Genomic DNA, 25,743 nt, shown 5'->3' with positions numbered 1-25,743 from the left:
GAGTGATTGGAAGCTCTGTCCCGCCGCGGGCCACTGGGCCTTTTCTGTCGGTGGTCACCCTTCCCCTACCTGGCAGGCGAGGGCGGTGGGGGGCGGCTCTGCCCCTCAGCAGGCCGCTGGGCCTGCTCTGTGTTTGGTCCCAGTTCCCTCTACTATGCCGGCGCAGGGGGAGGGGGCGGCTCAGCCTCTCAGCAGGCGGCTGCTCCTCTTCTGCCGGTGGGTCGCAGGCCCGCCTACCTTGCAGGAGTGATTGGAAGCTCTGTCCCGCCGCGGGCCACTGGGCCTTTTCTGTCGGTGGTCACCCTTCCCCTACCTGGCAGGCGAGGGGGGTGGGGGGCGGCTCTGCCCCTCAGCAGGCCGCTGGGCCTGCTCTGTGATTGGTCCCAGTTCCGTCTACTATGCCAGCGCAGGGGGAGGGGGCGGCTCAGCCTCTCAGCAGGCGGCTGCTCCTCTTCTGCCAGTGGGTCGCAGGCCCGCCTACCTTGCAGGAGTGATTGGAAGCTCTGTCCCGCCCTGGGCCACTGGGCCTTTTCTGTCGGTGGTCACCCTTCCCCTACCTGGCAGGCGAGGGGGGTGGGGGGCGGCTCTGCCCCTCAGCAGGCCGCTGGGCCTGCTCTGTCTTTGGTCCCAGTTCCCTCTACTATGCTGGCGCAGGGGGAGGGGGCGGCTCAGCCTCTCAGCAGGCGGCTGCTCCTCTTCTGCCGGTGGGTCGCAGGCCCGCCTACCTTGCAGGAGTGATTGGAAGCTCTGTCCCGCCCTGGGCCACTGGGCCTTTTCTGTCGGTGGTCACCCTTCCCCTACCTGGCAGGCGAGGGGGGTGGGGGGCGGCTCTGCCCCTCAGCAGGCTGCTGGGCCTGCTCTGTGTTTGGTCCCAGTTCTCTCTACTATGCCGGCGCAGGGGGAGGGGGCGGCTCAGCCTCTCAGCAGGCGACTGCTCCTCTTCTGCCGGTGGGTCGCAGGCCCGCCTACCTTGCAGGAGTGATTGGAAGCTCTGTCCCGCCCTGGGCCACTGGGCCTTTTCTGTCGGTGGTCACCCTTCCCCTACCTGGCAGGCGAGGGGGGTGGGGGGCGGCTCTGCCCCTCAGCAGGCCGCTGGGCCTGCTCTGTCTTTGGTCCCAGTTCCCTCTACTATGCTGGCGCAGGGGGAGGGGGCGGCTCAGCCTCTCAGCAGGCGGCTGCTCCTCTTCTCGAGAGTTTGTTTTATGAATGTCACAGCACCCTTATTTGGTGCATAAATATTGATAATTGTTATGTCTTGTTGGTGAATGGTTCCTTTTAACAGTACATAATGTCCTTCCTTATCCCTTTTGATTAACTTAGTCTTGAAGTCGATTTTATTCGATATGAGGATGGCCACCCCTGCTTGCTTAAGAGGACCGTGTGCGTGGTATATTTTTTCCCAACCTTTCACCTTCAGCCTGTGTATGTCTTTTCCAATCAGATGTGTCTCCTGGAGGCAGCATATTGTTGGATTTGTTTTTTTTTAATCCATGTTACCAGCCTATGTCGCTTTATTGGAGAGTTTAAGCCATTAACGTTTAGAGTTACTATTGATATATGGTTTGTACTTCCAGCCATATTTGATTATTTATCTTTTTTTTTTAATTTAGTTTGTTTCTCCATGATTAGCTCCCCCCCCCCCTCGCTTTACTGAGGTACTTCCCACTGTTGGTTTTGGTTATTGTTTTTCATTTCTTCCTCGTGTATTGTTTTGCTCAAGATGGTTTGCAGTGCTGGTTTTCTGGCTGCAAATTCTTTTAACTTTTGTTTATCATGGAAGATTTTTATTTCGTTGTCGTACCTGAAGCTTAATTTTGCTGGATACAAAATTCTTGGTTGGCATCCATTGTCTTTCACCGTTTGAAATACGTTGTTCCAGGATCTTCTTGCTTTCAGCATCTGTGGTAAAAAATCCGTTATTAACCTTATTGGTTTACCCCTGAATGTAATCTGCCTCCTTTCCCTTGTAGCTTTTAATATTTTCTCTTTGATCTGTATATTGGATATCTTCATAACAATATGTCTTGGCGTTGGTCTACTGTTATTTTGTGTGCTTGGTGTCCTGTATACATCGACAATTTGTATATCCGTTTCCTTTTTTATTTCTGAAAAGTTTTCTATAATGATTTCATTCAGCCGGTTGCTCATTCCCTTGGATTGAACCTCTATACCTTCCTCTATCCCGATGACTCTTAAGTTTGGTTTTTTTATGTTATCCCATATCTCTTGGATGTATTTCTTGTGATTTTTTACCAGCCTTTCTGAGTTGGCTAGACTCTTTTCAAGATGATATATTTTGTCTTCATTATCTGACGTTCTGGCTTCTACTTGCTCCACTCTGTTAGTGATACTCTCATTTGAGTTTTTAATTTGGTTTATAGTTTCCTGCATTTCTAGAAGTATTGTTTATTTTTTTTTATAATCTCTATCTCCTGATAAAGATGCTTATTTGCTTCTTTTATCTGTTTATGTAATTCATTTTCAATGTGTTCTTTCACTGTTTGAATTTGCTGTCTCATATCCACTGTCTAAGGTATTCCTTGAGTTCTTTATTTGGCCATTTTGGCCATTTTTCTGATGCCTGCATGTCCTCCTAAATATTTAGGCTGTCCTGCATTGTTTGTACTCCTTTTCTTCCTTGCTTTTTCATGCTGCTCATGTTACTTCTTGTTCTGTTTGACTGCTGAGTTACTGTTTACTCCTATAAATTTATTTGATGCTTGGGAGGAAAGATATTAGAAAGGAAGGGAAGAAGTCACTGTCGCTGCCGGTTTCAATGACGTTATCTCCTCTGCCGCATTCTGATGACGTCAGTTCTCTGCCATGGTGGTATCCCATGCAAATGGCGACAGTTCATTCCCTTTGTTGGGTGACCAATGCAACAGGTGTGTCCTGACTGGCTCTGCCAAGTCCCGTCTCAATCCTGTGGCCACTGCCTATGAAGGCTTGGTTCGTATTAACCTCCGCAGGTTCAGAAGGGCCGACCAGTTGTTTCAGCGGTATCGTTTAGTGCTGAGTCACAGCGGTTTTTCTGCGAGATGCAGGTGAATGGGAGCTTGAATTCAGCCTATCCGGGCTCGGTGTGTGTTCTCTATGTCTCAGTTTTAATGGCCAGTATTTCCTTCCTTGCCCTGCCCGACTCAGTGTCCTCTCTTTTATCTTTTCCTGAATAGTCTTAAAATTATTTTCTCTAATACTTTTGTTTTGTTTGCTTTGTGTGTGTGTGTGTGTGTGTGTGTGTGTTTTTCTTACTTTATTTGGAATCTCTGATATAAGAACCATGCCTAAATAGTCAATATAATTAATGATATTTTTATTGAAATGGTTCTATCGTCCGGGCATTGTTCTGTTACAGGAACACAAATTTAAACAAAGTAAGTAAACAAATGAACAAACAAAACATTTAAATTACATGCTAGAGTAGCACACTCTGGGACATTTTATGTAACTTGGGCTTCAGATCAGTCTTATTATTTTGATATTCACTTTCCTTATTCAACCATTATACTTTGCTTATTGTCAGGTGGTCATAAGTGATTCTTTATTACAAAAAAGAATATTTCTTTATTGAAATCCACTTAGCTATTAATGTTTAGACAAATCCTTAAATTTTAGGAGATAACTCTACTCATACAGTTATACTATCAGGGAGATGTGTCAAAGGAACTTTAAGGATGCCTCCACTCTCAACCTGCTTGTCCCTTGAAACCAACATCCTAAGGGTGGGGTAAGAAAGAGAATATATGGCATGAGTTCAGGTTTACTACTGTAGTGTTTTTAAGAAAGAGTCCTGTTACCATGACAACAAATGCATGAATTTCAAGTGGAAAATTTTTTAGCATATGGGACTGATAAAATTTAGCATCCTGTTCTCTCTAAAATGGAATTTTTTCTTATCAATTTAAAAAAAAATTCTAAAATCTTATTAGAATTAATTGTAAAATATTTCCATGATACTGTTTTCAAGTTATTTATTTTAACTTATAACCAAAAGCATATACTTTAATACGTCTTCGAGGCAGATGGTTAAATATTTGATTCAACATTAAAATTACTTTTCTAATTTTTACTAGATCTTTGCTAAATGGTAAATAAAATGCTAAATAGTTTAATGTATTGGGAGTTCTTGACAATAGAAAATGACCTGCCACTTTATAGATTCCTGTGCCTTAAATGCTTCCTAACTCCAGTAAAGGAAAGCTGTTAAGCTTTAAGTGCTCTGTCATATTTGCAGGCTTTTATAGTAGAAGAGAACAGCAGTCAGCAATGATGATGGAAAACGATGGCAGGTAGACTTAAAAACACCATAAAGCACAGACGATTGTGTGTAATGCCTTGAATTGAATCCTTTTTGAATGAAATGATCAGCCATATGTGCCACTCTTATGGACCCTGTAAGAAGAGGAGAAGAAATGTGCCCTAATGCTAACTGTGCATGAAATTGCAGTGTTAGGAGATATTGACCAGATGTTTCAATCTCAACAAATAGCTTGTTATGTGACTGAGTGAAAATATCTTTGCTGCTTTGATCACATACACCTTGAAGGAAGGGGTAATTTAATAGAAGCTGTCATAGTTCATCATTGTCAATAAACTTTGACTTGACCTTTGCCTCATGTTTTTGATGTTGCTGCTGATAGGTGTTGATGGGCAGCTGTTTACTGCCTTGAGGGATTTTTACTTTTTATAAACCATGTGCTAGAAACAGTAAAGAAATAGGATTTTTGTCCATTCTTTTCTTGCTCTTTGGTTATTAGTTAGCATACTTCTCTGTGGATTTTATAGAATTTCAGGGCAGAAGCATCTGAGTGACATTCTTACTTCAAAAGACCACTGGTTTTTCTGTAGAGATTTTTTTCGTTTCCTCACTTTTCAGTCCCATTTTTAGTTTGCCACAACTTCTAAGGTGATTTTTTTTTTCTTGTTTCAAATACAAAACATTCTTCTGGATTTTCTTGTAGCTAAAAGTATTAGATCTTTTAGAACATCACTGTAATTTCCTGATATGGACAATTAAGGACATTAATAGCTAGAGAGATTAAGTTACTTACATAGTTTCACACAATTACTTCCTTCTAGACTAGCTCTGTAACCCAATTCTGACCATACTCCTTCTGTGCTTTTCATTCTTAATATCTAGAGTAATAAGTGGATACTATTTAAAATCAGACAGAACTTGGTCTGCTGCCAACCTACCCTCTCTGATTTTTCACTTGTAAATTGTGGTAAGGTAAATACCTACTTTATGTTTGGTCGTTTGGATTAAATAACATGGTAGGTAAAGCACTAGCCTCATACCCAACATATATTAAGTACGTAGTAAGTAATTTAACTCTTAACTGTTAATTGTTTCTAACTCATCTTTGGCTAATCATAGTGTTTTGTAGATGGATCTTTAGCTTATACTTGGTTTTAGCACAGTTTTTCTTAAGTTTACATAAGAAAGTATTTGAAATATATAGGGAAAATGATAATGTGATTTTTAAAACTATTTTAATATAATTTTGATAAAGGTGTAGATAAATAGTTCTTTAAAGAAGATGGCAGTAATAACCTGCTTTGGAATTTAAAGAACTATTTATCTATTTATCTACTGCCATCTTCTTTAATTTGTATATGGTATTTGTAGTAGTTTTTTAAATCTTGGGAGAACATAGAAATAGATTCCAAACTGCCCATTTGATAGAATTCTTGGTCCTTCAGTGCTCCTGGTGATAATAAAAATGTGAAGCTTATTATAACACCACACCATTTGCTCTATTGTTAGGATCCAGTGTAAGTCTTTTATGTTTATTTAATATCTTCAGATGAAACTGTTTTCTTGGTTAATTTGATACAATCCTATAACTTTGTTGCTCTTTTGCTTAAAACAAAAAAGGCTTTCTCCTGACTATCTTTGTTGTGTCTACAATCCCCACCCCGCCCATCTCCCTGGTCTGGATTGCCTAGACTCTTTCAGTAATCTGATAAAATCTGTAATCCTCTTCTAAAAACTACAGCAAAGTTCTCTTACAATTTAAGGAAGTTTTTTGCCACCCCACCCCCCGCCTTTCTCCCAATTATACCCTGCCATGTAAGGGTTCAGGGGCTTCAGGCAGGCTTAGAAAATAAAATTCAAACTCCCTTTTAAGGCTAAGGGTATAGCTTGGGCAGAGCGCTTGTCTAGCTAGCATGTGTGAACCACTGGGTTTGATCCTTAGCACTACATTAAAAAAAAAAAAACAAAATAAAGGCATGCTGTCCATCTACAACTACAAAAAACATTTTTAAAGAATGATTTTAAGTATTTTACAGTTTTCCTAAGAAATAATAACAATGTTAACAATGCTGATACAATATTTACAACAGTAGGTTTTTTTCCGATTGGTGCGTTATAGTTAGTGGAATTCATTATGCCATCGTCATACATGCACACAACATATTTTGCTCAATTTTCTCTCCCCCACTGTAACTTCCTTTTCTCTGTCCTCCTCCCTCCCCTTGATCCACATGTTCTACTGCACTGATCTCACTTCTATTATTATTTTAATTAGTGCATTATCATCATATGTATAAATGCAGTTCATTATGGTTTATTTGACAAACAGCATAATTTGGTAGGTTTCATTATCTAGTACTTCCTCATGACTTTCCCTCCTCTTTCCCTCTGGATCCCCTCCTTTTACTTTGTTGGCCTCTCTTCTCCACTCTCCTCCGTGCCTCTCTCCCCAGCATATGAGAGAAAACATTTGGTCCTTTACTTTCTGAGTCTGCTTATTTCACTTAGCATTATGTTCTCCAGTTCTATCCATTTACTAGCAAATGACATAATTTCATTTTTCTTTATGTCTGAGTAAAACTTTATTATGTATATATTCCTTTTTTTTAACTTTAGGTGGACATAATATCTTTATTTTACACTTATGTGGTGCTGAGGATCGAACCCAGTAACTCATGCATGCTAGGCAAGCGCTCTACCACTGAGCCACAACCCCAGCCCATATTCCATATTTTCTCTATCCTTTCGTCTGTTGGGTATTTAGACTGGTTCCATAATTTGTCTATACAATAGCTGTTTTCATGGTAATAATTAAAAATTATTCTGTGCAAAACTCATGCCAGGTTATATGCTGAATCTTTAACCTATATTAGTGGTTATTTTATTAGTGATATCCAAATAGAATAGAATAAGTTTAATTTTTTTATGTACTTTAGAAAATACTGTAGTTTTAGAATGCAATTTTAAAGAAGAGATTAAATATTTTGATACTAAGACCCTTTCTTGTTCATCTTTGTATTTAAAAGTACCCAAATCCTTTTTGAAATACTGAATTTACTTTTAGTTTCCTAATTCTTTAAGTTTGTCTGTCTGTCTCTCTTTCTCTTCCTCCTCCTCCTCCCACAACTGAAGCCAGACTTGGTGGTGCAAGCCTGTGATCCCAGGAATTTAGGAAGTTGAAGCATGAGGATCACAAGTTCAAAGCCAGTTTAGCAACTTAGTGAGATCCTCAGCAACGTAGTGAGATCCTGTCTCAAAATAAAAAATAAAAGGGCTGAAGATGTTGCTGGGTTCAATGCCTAGTACTACCAAAAAAAAAAAAAAAAACTATCTCACCCAAGGCCTGTATATCTCCTACTTCCTACTTATAGTTGTAATGGAAAAAATATCTTTTTTTTTCCTGTCTTCTAAATTATGAATTAGGGCCAATGTAGCAAAAAAGACAGGTTTACAAAAAATACGGATTTATTTAATGTAAGTTTTACATGATGTGGAGGCTTCTTAAATGAAATGAAAGACAGATTTTGATACTAAGTTTGACGAAAAGTAGAGAATTGTAGGAATATATGATGGTACAAAACAGGTATGAGCTACGAGTAGTAAATTGGGAAAGTCAGCAAGGCTTCTGTTTGTCTTCAAAAGCATCTCAGTGTCCTGCCTTCTTCTAAGATAAGGGTGTTCCCTTCTTCCAGGTAATAGAATACCTCTCACATGAGGGAGGGATCAGAAAGTCCTTTCTGCACTTCTGTTCTTTAGGTTCCTTTAGCTTAAAATATTCAGTATGCCAAATGCCATGATGTGTGGTATGATGTCCTAAACCCCTCATAGCTAAATATCCACTGAGAGAAGTTTCCTCATATTTCTCTTAGAAAGTTTTCTTTGGCTATTTCCAGAGTCTGAGTAGGTCCTTCTACTATGTGCTCGACAGCTTCTGTGTATGTACATCTCAATGAATAAATGGTAACATACTTTAGTCTGTAATATTGATTGGAATGTAGCAGCCACTTTTTAGATTTAGGAATGTACCCTACAACTGTTAAAGAACTAAGAAAGTAGTCTGTTGAACAGAAAATTATAGTTAAATGAAAATAATTTTATAATAGGAATGATACAATTTGCTGTGGCAACATAGAACTTGGACATCTAGACTAGAGTTCAGGAAATTATTACTCATGAAAATAAGACCTAAAACCTAAATAGGAAGCTAGAAAGAACAGGAGACAGAATAAGTACTGGAACATTGAAGAGTGTTAATACCTTATAATGAACTCAGAGAAGCAGTTGATGGTTCATTCATTAAGTTATTTACATTTGAACTTTGCTTAAGAAATTTGGGTAACTATTGAAGGATGCTTTAGGAAAACCATTCAAATTGCAGTGGATTGGAAGAAAACTAAATAGAAGGTAGGGAGATGAGTTAAGCTTTTGCAAATGGTTATGAGAGCAGAGAGAGAAGGGGAGGTACTGTTTATGGATAAACATTTCCTTTTGAAATAATGAAAATGTCCTGGACTTTGATAATGGTGATGGTTGCACAACCTTGTGAATATACAGAAACCAACTGAATTGTACATTTTAAGGTAGTAAACTTTATGGAACATGAAGATGTTTTAGTTTTTAAAAATTTAAAAGGAACTTTGCAGTAGTCTTAATTGAGAAGTTGGGAGCTTTGGTGAAAGTGATGATAGAAATAGAAATTGATCAATTTAATAGGCAAAAGCAGGACTCAGTAGGTATTAAGGTATTCAGGTTGGACATCTAAAGACAGGTCTAAAGTTAAAATAGAGATGAAGAGTCTCAGCATATACATGACAATTGAAACCATGGGAGCAGATTAGGTCATATTCAGAGGAATTGTATAGCAAGAGACACTGCTTTATCTATTGCTAATTAAAATAATGTCAAACAAATATTAGGGAAGTAAAAATATTGATAGAATGAATTGGGGTAATATATAGACTAAGAATTCTTTTCATATTTCAACAGTTTCCTTTTATCATTATCATTAGTACTCTATAACAAACACTGCCTTAGGCTCCTTGCTTGCATTACTTATTCAGTCTTCCCAATAATTGCTCAACAAATGACCTGTGATAGAGTAGGTTGTTTGCCAACAAATGGATAAATAAACTTGGATCTACCTGAGTCTCAAGTTTATGGGGTTTTTTTCCCTACTAGGCTAAAGTTTCCCAAAGTCTGTTCAGAGAAAAAGATGTTAACAGATGCTGGGTACAGTGCCACACGCCTGTAATCCCAATAGCTCTTGAGGCTGAGCAGGAGGATCATGAGTTCAAAGCCAGCCTCAGCAATTTTAGGGAGGCTCTATGCAACTCAGAGAGACCCTGTCTCTAAATTAAAAAAAAAAAAAAAAGTCAAGGGGGCTGGATATGTGACTCACAGGTTGAGTGCCCTTTAATTCAATCCCAGGTACCAAGAAAAAAAAAAGTGTTAATAGGTATTTATGAAGAACAACAAACAAACAGTTATTGGGGATAATATTGTTAGCAATTAACTTTTATTAATAGAATGCTTCCCAACGGGAAAAACGGAGCATTTTTATTAGGAAGGGGACATAACATAGAAGGTATTGAGCAAGAATGAGTTCTTAATATTTATGAAAATCTTGTATTCCACCTTGTTTCTCATGGTTGTATCAGAGCCCTCTATGAATAATCAGTTCTTCCATAAAACATTGTGATAGATGGTATTTTCCTAATCAGTCTCCTTCAGTTTTGATTTCCTTTGCAGTGTGCTTGTTGCTCTTTCCCAGTTTTGACATTTAATTTCTTTTAGTTGTGCTTTTCAGTTTTCCTGAAATGCCTCTGGTATAAAATTTCTTTGACTTATCTTGCAACTACTTTAGTATCTAGGTGTCATTCTTCATCATTCAGTTATGAATTGAATTAAAAGTATAAGGCATTTTCTTAGAAATTACTGGCTCTTAGGTATCATTGGCAGTTACATTGTCCTAAATGCTGTATCTAGGTGATGAAGAAGAAATTCATCTGGAATGTGAAGTTAATAGAATCCTTCCATGTGTTGTTAAAATACTTTTAATGTGAAATTTCATGTGTCATTTATTCGGTACCTATTTAAATTCAATTGTAAATTTTCTCCTTGTTCCTTACCTTAGTGAGGCACCATGCCTTATAATCTCAATCCTTTGCTCAAAACCCTTTTTGAGCTTTCTTCTACCTACAGAATGCAGTTTAAACTTTTTAAAGTGACATTTAATTATCTGGTCTAGGCCTACCTTTCCCCTTAGGCAGTAACCTCCTACCTAGTTGCTTTGTCATTCTACTCCTAATTTTCTTTTATTTCTCTTTTTCATTGTTTCTGTTAGCAATATACTCTTGTTTCCCAAACTGTGTGCTCCTAAGTTTCCTAGGGTGCTATAACAAACCCACATAGTCTGCAGGATATATAAAGTTTCAAGGGAAACCCAGTGACATCTTTCAAATATGGCATGTACAACTAGCTCTAGATATTTCAGTTTTTCCTTTAGATTGCTACTTTCCTTTCATTGGCATCATACGTACATTGCAAAACCTTTTTCTTTTTTCGTGGGGTGACTATGATAAAAAGTAAATTCTGCACAAAAATCAAGGTGAAACAGGAAATGAGAGAGGTGATATCCAGTCTGATTCTGAGCTTAAAAGTTTTGTAGTACCCAAGAGGCACTAAATTTTAGGAAATAAATATAATAAATACTTTTGGTTGGAACTAATTGGTTAACAAATGGTATTTTTCCCCAGGGGCACCATGGTAATGTTATTAAAACAGGAAAGGAGGTAAGTGCTATGATGTGTGCCTCTACTTCCTTTCTAGTTCATAATTGCTTCTGTAAAATTAAACCTTCCCTTAAGTACTGGGGATTGAACCCAGGGCCTCATGCGTGTTAAATAATTGCTCTACCACTGAGCTGTATTCCCAGCCTTTTTTTTTTTTTTTTAATATTTTTTTAGTTGTAGTTGGACACAATATCTTTATTTATTTTTATGTGGTGCTGAGCATTGAACCCAGTGCCTCACAAGTATGAAGCGGGCGGTCTACACTGAGCTACAGCTCCAGCCCTGAGCCTTTTTATTTTTTACTTTAAGACAGCATCTCACTAAGTTGCCAGGGCTGGCCTTAAACTTGCCATCCTCTCGCTTCAACATCCTGAGTACCTGGCGCGTGCCACCGTGTCTTACTAGATAGACCAATTTTTGAGTGTAAATCACATGATCAAAAGTAAAGGTCCCATTCTGTCAGTGTCTTGCTACCAAAAATAGCTAAAATGTCAGCTAGTTTCCTGTGCTGAAATATTTAATGGTGAACTTATAACAAAACCTGCTGAATATTTCTTCTGTTTATCTATTTTTGTGATTATTTATTGATACTTTGTGTTTATTGGTTTGTAATGTAGGCATTTTAATTCATTTAAATTCTGATTGCAGAGTAACTAATAAATCAGTTTAAAAACAGCATAGAGTTCATATAGCTCTTTGTCCAGACTGTAGTTGGAACCTATAAACTCTCTGATTACAGATATGCTAGATTACTTATAATGGCTCCACTTTCATTTCACAGGAAGTTTACTATTATTTTAATGGCAAGTAAATGTAATGTAATGTAACCATGGTATAAGTTGCTTTTAGGTTTTTTGGTTTTGGGATTTTTTTTTTTTTTAAGTATAGTAGACCTTCTTATCAATGGGGGATTTGTTTCAAGCTGCCCACTGGATCCCTCAACTTACAAATAGTAATGAACCCTAGGTATACTACATTTTGTCTATGTATACATACTTATGATCAAACTTAATTTATAAATTGGGCACAGCATTAGAGCAACAATAATAACTAATGATAGAAAAGTTATAGCAATATACTGTAAGAAAATGGCCAGTGTCACTACTCTTATATTTGGGGCTGTCATTAAGTAAAATAGAGGTACTTGAACACAAGCACTGTAATACCAAAACAGTTGATAAGTAACTCAAAAGAGGTAATATAGATAATGTGGATATGGTAAACAAAAGTGTGATTCATGACCTGATTGGAACAAAAAGTGTAGAGGGTGATGGCAGAGGATCATGCTACTCATAAGAGTTTGTCTTTTAAAACTTGTGAAATGTTTATTTCTGGAATAAATAATTATATTAGTCAACTTTTAAATGTATAGTTCAATAGTGTACAGTTTCTTTGGGTTACTGTAGAGCAAGTCTCCAAAACTTTTTGACTTGCATCATTGAAACTCTATACCTACCAAACATTTAATTCCCCTCCTCCTTAGCCCTTGTCCTTGCAAACTTCTTTGCTCCTTTCTGACTATGAGTAGAATCATAAAATATTTTCCTTTAGTGACCTTATTTCACTTAGCAGAATATTCTTGAGGTTCATCCTTTTTGTTGCATATGACAGGATGGCCTTATTTTCTAAGATTGCATAATATTCTGTTATTTATATATATATTATATATATAATATATATGTAATACCTAATTTTCTTCATCTCTTTTTCTATTGATGAATATTTGGATTACTTTCACCAGTTGGCTATTGCAAGTACTCCTATAATGAACTTGGCTGGGCAGACATCTCTTTTTAGATTCTGCTTTCAATTAACATTGCTTGATTATATGTTAATATCTTTCTTCTTATTTTTTGTTAAGGAACTTCCTTCACTATTTCAGAGTGACTGCACCATTTCACATTTCCGCCCTTACTGCATAAAGGTTCCAATATCTCCACTTCCTCACTAATATTTATTTTCTACTCTTTTCATAGTGGACATTCTGGTCAGTGTGAAATGAGGTCTCACTGAGGTTTTGGTTTGCATTTCCCACATCATTCATTAGTGATGTTAAACTTCTTTACATGTGCTTATTGGCCCATTGTGTGTATGTGTACAATACATACATATAATACATACTTGAGACCTGTCTATTAAAGTCCTTTGACCATTTTTTAATCAGGTTATTTGTTTTGTTGTTTTTGAGTTACAGGAGTTCCTTATCTATTCTGGATATTAACCTCTCATCAGATGTATAGTTTGGAAATAAGGTGCCTTTTCACTTAATTGGATTGTCCTTTTCTGTTCAGAAGTACTTGAATTTGTTTTACCCACATTTGTCTATTTTCCTTTTTGTTCCCTGTGCTTTTGTTGTTATGTTAAGAAATCATTGCCAAATCCAGTGTCCTGAAGCTTTCTCATTTGTTTTTAAATAATATATGTTCTTGATTTTTATTCTTTCTTTAAATCATTTATTTACTTTTAAAAATCTTGTTTTGTTGTAGGTGAACACAATACCTTTGGTTTATTTATTTATTTTTATGTGGTGCCAAGGATCAAACCTAGTACCTTACATGTTCCAGGCAAGCACTCTGCCACTGAACTACAACCCCAACCGTATATTTATTATTAAACCTTACTTTTTAGAAAATATTTTTCTGATTTCACAAAATATCCTAGAAATTGTTTCATATAGATGGATTGTTTTATAGAGTGTTTTCTTGTTTTATTTGGGTTTTGTTTTTATCTACTTTTTGTTTGTGATGACTATGTGGTATTCTACTGAATGGATTTATCCTAGTTTATTTAGGCAGTCTTCTATAGATAGACTTTTAGGTTGCTGTAACTTTTTGCCATGACAAATAGTATCTCAAGGAATACTATATTATTTTATACTATATTATTTTATATTTGTGTGTGTCTCTTCAAGGTAAATCCCTAAAGATGAGATTGCTGGTCTTTATGCAGTTACTCTCTCTCACTCCTATAGCTTTTTTTTTTTTTTTATCTTACTTCTCTCATCATTGCTTTACCTCTCAAATATACATGCATTATATTCTTTTTTTTTTTTTTTTTTTTAAGAAATGAATGTCATTTATTGGATATGCAAACTTTTTTTTTTTGTACCAGGGATTGAGCTCAAGGACATTCAACACACCTTATTTTGTATTTTATTTAGAGACAGGGTCTCTCTGAGTTGCTAAGCGCCTTGCCACTGCTGAGGCTGGCTTTGAATTCGAGGTCCTCTATCTCAGACTCCTGAGCTGCTGGGATTACAAGCATGCACCACCAAGCCTGGCACATGCATTATATTCTAAATATTTGATAATATGTTTCAATGTTGATACTTTTTACATGCATTATCCATATATAAAGTAGTACATTACTTATATACAGAGTGTTTTGCTGACTATATTTAAAATAAACAATGGTGACTTTAGAATCACAAAAGCATGAGAGCTCTCAGGGAGTTGAGCTAATTATGCAAGAGAGTTCAAATCACTGAAAAAGCATGCATCATAAAAGAATTCCATCATCATTCTTTTATAGCAAAAAAATGTTTGAGATTTTAAAAGCATTTAGTAGATATGAGCATATTTTACAATAATTTATATTTGAAGGATCATTATAAGAAGTACTACAGTAGTGACAACCACAGCTAATATATGTTGTTTACTCTGTGGTTGATATTCTGCTCAGCAATGAATATGCTTTGGCTTATATTATTTCAATTAATCTTTGACAACTTTATAAAATGTATTTATAAAATATCTCCATTTTATAGGTGAGAAAAGTGAGGCATAGACATGTTAAGTGACACATATTCTTGCTTATACAACTCATGACAGAGGAAGATTAAACCCCCAGGAAGTCTTCAGAGAAGTTTCTGGGCTTTTTATGATGGTGCTATGCTACTTAACTTACTATTATTTTTTTATACCAAGCCAGCATTTGACGATATGACTTTTACCTCTGAGTCCTTAAACCAGTATATTTCATTATACTCCCCTAAAGTAGTAAGATTTTGCATTGCTGATGTGTCAAGTTTGTTATCATAAGCAGTAGTACAGAATTGAAATTCCATTCATAACAGCCAATTTCTCACAAAGCATCCCTTTTATGCCACTAACCATGGTGGAATACTGAACTATGTGTACCATTTTTATGACCCATTAAATTATTTATGTTCCTATTTTTCAGTGGATGATTCAGCAGCCGCACAAAGCAGCAACATTTTTTGGATGCATTGGGATAGATAAATTTGGAGAGATCCTGAAGAGAAAAGCTGCTGAAGCTCATGTGGATGCTTATTACTATGAGCAGAATGAGCAGCCAACAGGAACTTGTGCTGCATGCATCACTGGTAGCAACAGGTAGGTTGGTGTAATTTCAGTGGAAACTGATAATAATTGGCTGTGTAAACACTGATGACATCTGAATTCCAATCTGAATTTGGAATTTAGACTTCATGTTTATAATTTCTTTAAGTGTTCAGTAAACCCTTCTTCTTTATATTATTTCTGCCTTCTGCATTTTTCAGTTTACTTTTGTTAACCCTGCTGTTGAATTCATGAGGCATAATGGAGTTTGGTCTTTTATAATTAGGCTCAGGAAAGAAAAATATTTTGCTCAACTTCTCATAGCTAGATTAGATAAGTAGGATGATCTTTTCACCATAACCTGAGATTGGAATCTCAAAATCCATGCATACATGTGTTGTGTATATATGTGTGTTTGTATTCGTGCATTTTACATATATAAAGTACTACATTATATCCAGTTTCAAATGAACTGGGTCATATAAAACATTGTTGAAAAATAGTCAACTGTCCATATTAAACAATTTTACTTATGGGTACTTTGCCACTCCAAGTATATTTTTATACAGGTTTATTTACTAGAAAATTCTCCAGGTGAACTTGTAATATATCTCTCAGGGCCTTCCATGCATTTGATTTGTTCTTTTGTAGCTACATGGCAATATTCCTTCAGTATATGCATGTATTGCTAAAATAATTCCCATATTAGCATAGGTATTTTTCCCCCTTGCAAGGGAAACCTACAGTAACTTTCCTAACTATGATATTGTTAGAATTGTCTCTTTTTAAATAGTGATTTGCTAGAAATTTTGCATTCTTGGCAGTTGGAAATATTTAGTCTCTCCTCCTCCATTCCTTTTTTCTTCCCACTCTCTTCTTTCCCTCCATTTTTAATTGCCCCATGAACACACTTTCTTCAATCCCCTTTTATTGCTGCTTTTATTTTGGCTTGGCTGCCTGCCTGACCTCCAGCAGATGTTTATTAAGAACCTGATGCTATTCTGTGTACTAAGGATCAGTATGGATAGTAGTTACAAAATAAATAAAATATGACTTTCAAAAAATAATTAGAGCGCCAATGCTGTTTTCAGAGCTTCTCTTTAACTTTCATTTTGTGTGCAAAACTTGATGGTGTTAAAATTTCAATATATTGAGCAATCCAGTATTCACACATTGAAATATACTCATTTACACTTTTACCCTTTTCACTTTTTCTAGAAGAAATATTAATCTGCAGATGCACAGTTTCCCCATTCATTAGAAATGGGTTAAGTTTTGCCTCTGACACCACTCAAGCAAGAGTTAAAATTGCTAAATTGTTTTTGTTTGCAAAATTTCTATTTTAAAGAACAGTTATGATAATATTAGGTCTCCAGATGTTGAATGCTTAAATTATATATTAATTTTATGGTTATGGAGATCACTATTATTCAGCTGATATGGGTAGTCAGAAACAGGTGCAAGTGGATCTCTTTCTATCCAGTTGATTATTCAAATTCTGAAACCCAACAGTGTTGATAAATTATATTAGATCAAGCTGGTAACCTTACTGCCACTATATAAAACTCAAAATTCAAAAAATAATTTTATTATTAAACAAAGTTTAGTACTTGATACCAGAAGTGCTTAAGCATTTGCTTTTCTTTCCCCCTCCTTTTTGGTACTCAGCATTGAACTCAGAGGTGTTTAATCACTGAGCCACATCTCCAGCCCTTTTTTGTATTTTGTTTAGAGACAAGGTCTCACTAAGTTACTTAGGCCCTACTAAATTGTTGATGCTGCAATTGATCTGGCAATCCTCCTGCCTCAGCCTCCAGAGCCATTTACAGCACTCAGTGAAATGTCTATTGTTATTTGGCATCCATTTTTACCAAAACTTTTCTAAAGTCATAGTTATTAATATATTTTTATATATTAAGAGTGTGTTTAATCCCCAGCACCAAAAATACAACTATTTTTATAAGTTTGCAGTATACTTACTTTGCATGAGTATATTGATTCATATTTCTTTCTCATTTTTTTTTCATTTAATTGAACATAAAGAGATGCATATGGATGAATGGAAATATGTTTTGGAATAGAATATTTTTCCTACTTTCAAATAATGAGGTGATTGTTTTATATACCATACTGTTATTATTTTAGTAAGAGAAAAATTGGCAAGGAATTTTCTAAGTTCCAGGTCACACTGAGGAAGAAAACTATTTATTTTTATTTATATGAAATGTATATAATTTTTTTATTTCATTAAGTTTGTTTATTGGGCTATAAATAAACGATCTAGGTGGCACTTGTAGCAATATTTTAAATACAGAATCCTGCTTAGATTTTCCAGCTATAAAGTGGACCCAGCTCAGAGAGTTTTTAAGTATAGAAACTAATTCTAATTGATTCCAGTCCTTAGAATGTACTGGTTTGCAAATTAATTCCTCTTAGTAAATATGGTCTACATTAATATGTCTGTTTTATGAAATTAATCTCATGCTTGTTTTTTAAAGTATTAAATTGTCAATTATAGTATGTTGGTCTTATTTTTATGAAGATATTTTCCACTATAAAAAGTGAAATTTGAGGGCCTAGAGGCATAGTTTGGTGGTAAAGTGCTTGTCTAACAAGCCCGAGGCCCTGGGTTTGACCCCCAGCACTGCTAAATAAATAGTTTTTGGTTATAGGGATTTCTTTTTGCAGAATGACTTTGTAGGCTTTTTTCTTAACTGCATTTTGAACTATTAAATATAAATAGTAGATGTTATTTTAGTATCGAGGAAATTTAAATTCCACTTTCTCAAAATACCCAGTGGTGTTTTGAAGGGTTATCATATCTCTTTTTATCTCAAAGAAAACATAGAAGTTTCCAAGTTTTCAAAACAAAATTAATAGTGTTTGCATTCATAAAAATATCTAATGGAAGTATTTAAGAATTAAAATTTTGTAAATTGGAAATTTTGCAGGAAATATTAATATTTAACTATTCTAAAATACCTGACCAGTTTGAATATGATGTATGCTTTTTCTTTTGTTGTTTTAGGTCCCTTGTAGCTAATCTTGCAGCTGCCAATTGTTACAAAAAGGAAGAACATCTTGATCTGGAGAAAAACTGGATGTTGGTAGAAAAAGCAAGAGTTTGTTATATAGCCGTAAGTATTTATTTAATGCAAATTGTGGGGTTGGACTATCATGATAGATTATAGTTGTTGGCTGATATGCATTTTTAAATAATTATCTTTTACTTGTCCTATAAATTATTTACCCATCTCAGAGTATACATTTGGTTCACCATTATAAATACGGAGCATAAATACTATCTTTCTCTGTAAGTAGCCTAATTTGTATTATTTACCTGAAATTCTACCTCTTTATAGATACATTATTCATAGATATTTAAAAACCAAGCACAGAATTTTGTACTATTAAGTCAGTTTCTTTAGCTCTTTTGAAGTAATTCTACAACTTACATTTTACATTTTTAAGGCAACTTGTAACAAGTGACTCATGCATTGTGTGGGAAAATGTTAGTAACATAAATATTCATTGCAAACAGTTTGAGTTTATTTGCCTAAAAAATCTTAATTGCTATTTATTCCATAGTAATTACCATGACATGTTTTAATTTAATATTTCAGAAACATTGATCGTGACAAATCTCTTAAATCCAGGAATAAGGGCAGCATGTAATTTGAATTATTAAGTTCTCTGACATAAAAATAATTGGTTAAGAATTAATTTCTAAAATAGAACGATACTAAAAATGCTCCTGAATTAATCACCCCATGATTACCTTGTTTTTATTTAATATGAGTTAAATGGGTTGCTCACAAATAAGTAGATACCTATGAAAAATTAAAAGCACCTCATATGCATATAATATATGGTTTTGGTTAAACAGCTGCTGCCATTGCTCTACCTGAGCTGTGTGAAACAGCTGGTAAGACGTGTAGAAAATTGATTATCCAGTAAGAACATGTTTATTGAAAATATAATTATTTTTTTCAGTCTAGTGTTAATGTCTCCTACACCATATTTATGTGCACTGCTGTAGGCTTGTAAAGTATTGTTATTGATTCCTCTGCACAGCATATCCTACCCCTTCATAACTGTTATATAAATGCTTACATTGAGAAGATTGTATAATAGAAAGTCATATTATTTCTTCTGCCTTTATGTGAGAAAAGTATTTAAAGAATTAAAGATTTTTCCCCTTTTTATTATTTGCCTTTTATTTCATTTCTTAAAGTGGTCTGATTTTCCTTTGAGATTTTGGTAAGTGTGTTTTTCTTGTGTGATTCTTCAAGAGGGATTCATGTAATATTTTAAGCATCTTAAATTTGAGTATCTGATTTTCAGTGAGCACATGGTTTAAAGTTTGGTGTGATACATTTGTATTATTTAAGTTGACTATGAAAATGACAATGTATTCTGATGTTACTTTACTTTTAAAAGGTTCCCATTTTTTATTTCAAATAGAATAAAAATCATAGATACAACATACGCAAACCAAAGCACATTGAGGGCCTTCATAGGTTTTAAGAAGGCAAAGGGATCCTGACATAAAAAAGACTAAGAATTAAAGTTTCTTTTGCATCTTTTGTTGTTGTTGTTGTTATTTTTTTTAGACTTACATGACAGTAGAAGGTATTTTGACATGTCATACATACATGGAGTATAACTTCTCATCTGTGGTTGTACACGATGTGGAGTTACACTGGTCATGTATTCATGCATGAACAGAGGAAAGTTATGTCTGATTAATTCTATTTTCTTTCCCATTCCCAACCCCTCTTTCTTCCTCCCTCCTATTCCCCCCTATTTAATCCAGTGAACCTCAACTTCTCCCCGCCAACCCCATGTAACCTATTGTTAGTTAGCATCCACATATCAGGGAAAATATTTGGCCTTTGGTTTGGGGGGATTGGCTTATTTCGCTTACTTAGCATGATAGCCTCCAGTTCATCCATTTACTAGCAAATGCCGTAATTTTACTTTTTCTTTATGGCTGAGTAATATCCATGTGTATATGTACTTCAATTTCTTTATTCATTCATCTATTGAAGGGTATCTAGGTTGGTTCCATACCTTAGGTATTGTGAATTGAGCTGCTATGAACATTGATGTGGCCATGTCACTATAGTACACTGATTTTAAGTCCTTTGGGTATATGCCAAAGAATGAAATAACTGGGTCAAATGGTGGTTCCATTCCACATTTTCTAAGGAATCTCCATACTGCTTTCTAGAGTTGTTGCACCAGTTTGCAGTCTCACCAGCAATGTGTGACTGTACCTTATCCTCCACTTACACACCAACATTTATTGTTACTTGTATTCTTGATAATTGTACTTCTGTCTGGAGTGAGATAGATTCTCAGTGTAGTTTTAATTTGCATTTATCTAATTGCTAGAGATGTCGAACATTTTTTCACATATTTGTTGACCCATCCCATTTCTTCTGTGAAGTGTTTGTTCAGTTCCTTCGGTCATTTATTTATTGGGTTATTTGGTTTGGGGGTGTTAATTTGTCTTAGTTCTCTATATATCCTGGAGATTAATGCTATATCTGAGGTGCAGGTGGCAAGGATTTTCTCCCATCCTCTTCAGGTTCTTGATCATTTCGAGTGTTGTTGAGGAATTTTGCCATAAACCAGTATGATGGAGATTTGGGCCTACTTTTTCTTTCAATAGACTCAGGGTCTCCAATCTAATGCCTGGGTCCTTGATCCACTTAGAGTTTTGTTTAAGGTGAGAGATAGGGGTCTAATTTCATTTTATTACATATGGATTTCCAGTTTTCTCAGCACCATGTGTCAAAAAGTCTATGTTTTATCCAATGTATGTTTTCGGTGCCTTTTTTTCAAAACATGGTATATATTATTCCAAAACTTCTTAGCTTTGAGGTCTGGGTTGAGAGATCAGCTGAGATCTGGATTGGTTTCCCACTAAATGTTACTTGTTGTTTTTCTCTGACAACCTTAAAAATTCTGTCCTTATTCTATATAGTAGGCACTCTCATAATAATGTCCCTTGATGTGGATCTGTTGTCATTTTTTATATTTGGGGTCCTATAGACCTCCTGTATTTGATATTTGATATTCTGTTTCATTCTTTAGGTTTGGAGAATTTTCTGATATTATTGTATTGAAACGATTGTGCATCCCTATTGTTTGTATCTCTGAGCCTTCATCTATCCCAGTAAATCTTAAATTTTGTCCTCTTGAGGGTATCTCATTTTTTGTAAGTTCTGTGCATGGTCTCTTAACATCTTTTATGCTTTGTTTTCAAGACTACGTATTTTGTCTTCGTTGCCTGAAACTCTGTCTTCCAAGTGATCTAGTCTGTTGGTGATGCTTTCATTTTAATTTTTAATTTGGTTTTTCGATTCCTTCATTTCAAGGATATCTGCTTTGTTTTGTTTTGTTAGAATCTCTGTCTCTTTTTTGAAGTTATCTTTCAGTTCCTATATTTTCTGTCCGATTTCACTCCTCATACTGTCCTTTACATCACAGATCAGTTAAACTATGTACATTCTGAACTCTTTCTCTGACATTTCTTCTTTGGTAGTGTTAATTGTTTCTGTTATTGAAGTTATCTTGTTTTGTTTGGAACAATTTGTTCCCTTGCTTTTTCATGTTGTTTGTCTACCCATCTAACAGTATGGATCTGAGGCAGTAGAGTTTCTTCGCTGTAGACTATAGTGTCCCTGAAGGTTTCTACTACTTCACTTGCTAAGAAGCTACCTGTCTGCTTTCATGCCATGGAGCAGCCAGGAAAGCTACCTTCTCTATTCTACCATCTTGAGACACCCCTCCTGCCACCCCCACCCACACACCCCCCGCAAAAAAAAAAGTACTTTTAACTTGACAATTATAATTCCGTGTATTTCAATATATAGTAGTTGAATCCTAAAATATAAGCCAACTTGCAAATAACTAAGTTTTAATATTTATTCATTATAATGCATCTAGTCAACTTGGGGTCAATGTTTTTTGTTGTTGTTGTTGTTGTTTTTGTGGTGGTGCTGCTGGGGATTGAACCCAAGGCCTTGTGTATGCAAGGCAAGCACACTATCAACTAAGCTGTATCCCCAGCCCTGTCAGTGGAATTTTAATAGACATGTAGTCCCAATCTGAAAACTGCTTATAGCTTTAATGAGTATATACTGATAAGACATCTAGGTAAGTGGAGGTGAATGGGACTTTTATGGTAGTATTACCTGTTTATACAAAAATGCAGATTTTTATAGGCATAGTGTGATTAATTTTGATCAAATTAATAAGAAAGATTATAGTTTTGAAATTTGTGTGGTATATTCAGCAGAAAGGAATATCAAAATAACTGTTAGCTCTTAGCCTCTTTTTCAGCATTTGGATGAAAAGAACACCTTTCCATGTGCCAGGTAAATGTATACTCTTCTCAGAGCTTGATATATTTCAAAATAGTTCCAGCAAGAGGAGACTTATATTAAATAACTAGGATGCCACATATTCTTGATGGATATTCAACAAATAAAGTGTCAAATTGAGTGTTATTATGAAATATTTGTCCTCAGTAATGTACTTTTCCCTGCAATATGCTGTCTAATATAAATATAGCCAACTCGGTTTACTTTTGATTATTGATTTCATGGTATATCTTTTTTTCTCTTCCACTTTTAATGTACTTTTGTCTTTATTTTTAAAATGCAATTCTTATAGACAGCATATACTTTAGTCTTATTTTTTGCTCAAGCTGACAATGTCTACCTTTGAATTGGAATGGTTATACCATTTCTGTTTAATGTGTTTATCAATATGATTAGATTTGAGTTCTTCATCTTGGTATTTGTATTTGGTATTTCTCCTCTTTATTCTATTTTTCACTTTCCTCCCCTCTTTTAGGTTATTCCAGTATTTTTCAAAATACTTTTTTAGTTGTCAGTGAACCTTTATTTTATCTATCTATCTATCTATCTATCTATCTATCTATCTATCTATCCATCCATCCATCCATCCATCCATCCATCCATCCATCCATACATACATACATTTATGGTACTGGGGATTAAACCTAGTCCTCACATATACCAGGCAAGTACTCTACTACTGAGCCATATCCCAGCCTCTATTCCAATACTTTTATCTCCTTTGTTGGCTTAGTATTTTTTATTATTATTTTAGGGTTTATAATGTATATATTTTATTCATCACAATTTTCCTTCAACTAATACTATATGACCTCACATATAGTATAAGTATCTTACAATAGTATCCTTCCATTTTACTCTTCCTAGCCTTTCTGCTATCATCATTGTATTTACATTTTTAAAATTTTTAATAATTATGTTTTATTCAATTTATTAAATGGCTTTTGGGTGCTGAGAGTACAACTACGGGATAGAATACTTACCTAGCAGGCCCAAAGCTGTGGGCTCAATTCCCAGCACTGCAAAAACAAAACAAAACGACCTTTGTTAATCTATAATTCACCTAACATGCAACACACATTTTACTTGTACATATTTATAAGCACCGTAACTCATTATTATGATTTTTGTTTTGTCACATATCTTTTTAAGAGATTTAAATTAAAGGAACAAAAACATATATTTCTTCATATAATTAACATTTACAGTACCTATCCTTCCTTTTAGTTAGGATCAGGTTTCCACCTGATACCTTTTTCCTTCTGCCTAAAAGGCATTCCTTCTCATTTCTTGTATTTGTATCTGTTGGTTATAATTTCTTTTGGCTTTCATATGTTTGAAAATGTCTATTTCATCTGTTTGTTTGTTTTTGGTTCTGGGGATTGAACTCATGGCCTTGTGCATACAATGTAAGCATTCTACTAACTGAACTATATCCTCAGCCTTTCACCTTCATTTCTGACAGATGTTTTCTGCCAGATGTGTACTTCTGATTTGATAGGTTTTGTTTTTGTTTTTGTTTACTCTTTCATTCCATAAAAGATGTTTTCCCACCGTCTTTTGTTTTTGTTGTGTCATGGCATGGCACCTCACTGAGGATTGAACTCAAGCGTACTCTGCCTCTACCACTCGGCCACATCCCTAGCCCTTCTTTTTTAAATTTTTTAAATTTTAATTTGTTATACATGACAACAGAATGCATTACAATTCATAGTACAAATATAGAGCACAATTTTTCATATCCCTGGTTATACACAAAGTAGAGTCACATGCTTCGTGTCTTCATACATGTACTAGGGTAATGATGACCATTGCATTCCACCGTCTTACCTGTCCCTGTGTCCCCTCCCTTCCCCTCTCTCCCCTTTCCCCTTTGCCCTATCTGGAGTTCATTTAATCCTCCCACCCCCACCCCCACCCCCATAGCATATTTTGAATTAGAATTCTTAAATCAGAGAAATCATTTGGCATTTGGTTTTTTTGGGGATTGACTAACGCCACTTAGCATTATATTCTCCAGCTCCATCCATTTACCTGCAAATGCCATGATTTTATTCTCTTTTAAAGTTGAGTAATATTCCATTGTGTATGTATGCCACATTTTTAAAATCCATTCATCTACTGAAGGGCATCTAGGTTGGTTCCACAGTTTATCTATTGTGAATTGTGCTGCTATAAATATTGATGTGGCTGTGTCCCTGTAGTATGTTGTTTACAAGTCCTTTAGGTATAGACCCCCAAGTAGGATAGCTTGTTCAAATGGTGGTTCCATTCCAAGTTTTCCAAGGAATCTCCATACTGTTTTCCATGTTGGCTGCAAAAATTTGCAGTCCTACCAGCAATGTGTGAGTGTACCTTTTCCCCCACATCTCCACCAACACTTATTTTTTTTGTATTTTGTTTGCTGCCATTCTGACTGGCATGAGATGAAATCTTAGAGTAGTTTTGATTTGCATTTCTCTAATTGCTAAAGATGTTGAACATTTTTTTCATATATTTGTTGATTGATTATATATCTTTCTGTGAAGTGTCTATTCAGTTCCTTGACCCATTTATTGACTGGGTTATTTGGTTTTTTTGAGGTTAAGCTTTTTGAGTTCTTTATATATTCTAGAGATTAGTGCTCTGTCTGACGTGCGTGTGGTAAGAATTTGTTCCCAATTAGTAGGCTCTTCATTCACCTCACTGATTGTTGCTTTTGCTGAGAAGAAGCTTTTTAGTTTGAATCCATCCCATTTACTGACTCTTGATATTAATTCTTGTGCTATAGGAGTCTTAGTAAGGAAGTTGGGGCCTAATCTGACATGATGGAGGTTTGGGCCTACTTTTTCTTCGATTAGGTGCAAGGTCTCTAGTTTAATTCCTAGATCCTTGATCCACTTTGATTTGAGTTTTGTGCATGGTGAGAGATAGAAGTTTAATTTCATGTTGTTAGATATGGATTTCCAGTTTTCCCAGCACCATTTGTTGAAGAGGCTATCTTTTGTACTCCAATGTAT

General features: G+C 35.5%; 1 protein-coding gene across 2 annotated transcripts in view; it reads left to right on the top strand.

The window, feature by feature from the left end:
• Adk (adenosine kinase) overlaps positions 1–25,743 on the top strand; it is a 491,572-nt gene that overhangs the window by 205,385 nt on the left and 260,444 nt on the right. For both annotated transcript variants that reach the window (XM_027931411.3, XM_027931412.3), the window contains exons 5-6: positions 15,232–15,404; positions 18,379–18,487. In XM_027931411.3, coding sequence (XP_027787212.1) covers positions 15,232–15,404; positions 18,379–18,487 — 282 coding nt within the window. The remainder of the gene's footprint in view (positions 1–15,231; positions 15,405–18,378; positions 18,488–25,743) is intronic.

The sequence above is a fragment of the Marmota flaviventris genome, chromosome 4, assembly GCF_047511675.1.
Source record: "Marmota flaviventris isolate mMarFla1 chromosome 4, mMarFla1.hap1, whole genome shotgun sequence".
NCBI classification, from domain to species: Eukaryota; Metazoa; Chordata; class Mammalia; order Rodentia; family Sciuridae; genus Marmota; species Marmota flaviventris.
Note: the sequence above shows the minus strand (reverse complement) of the source record. Positions and strands in the feature narration are given on the sequence as shown.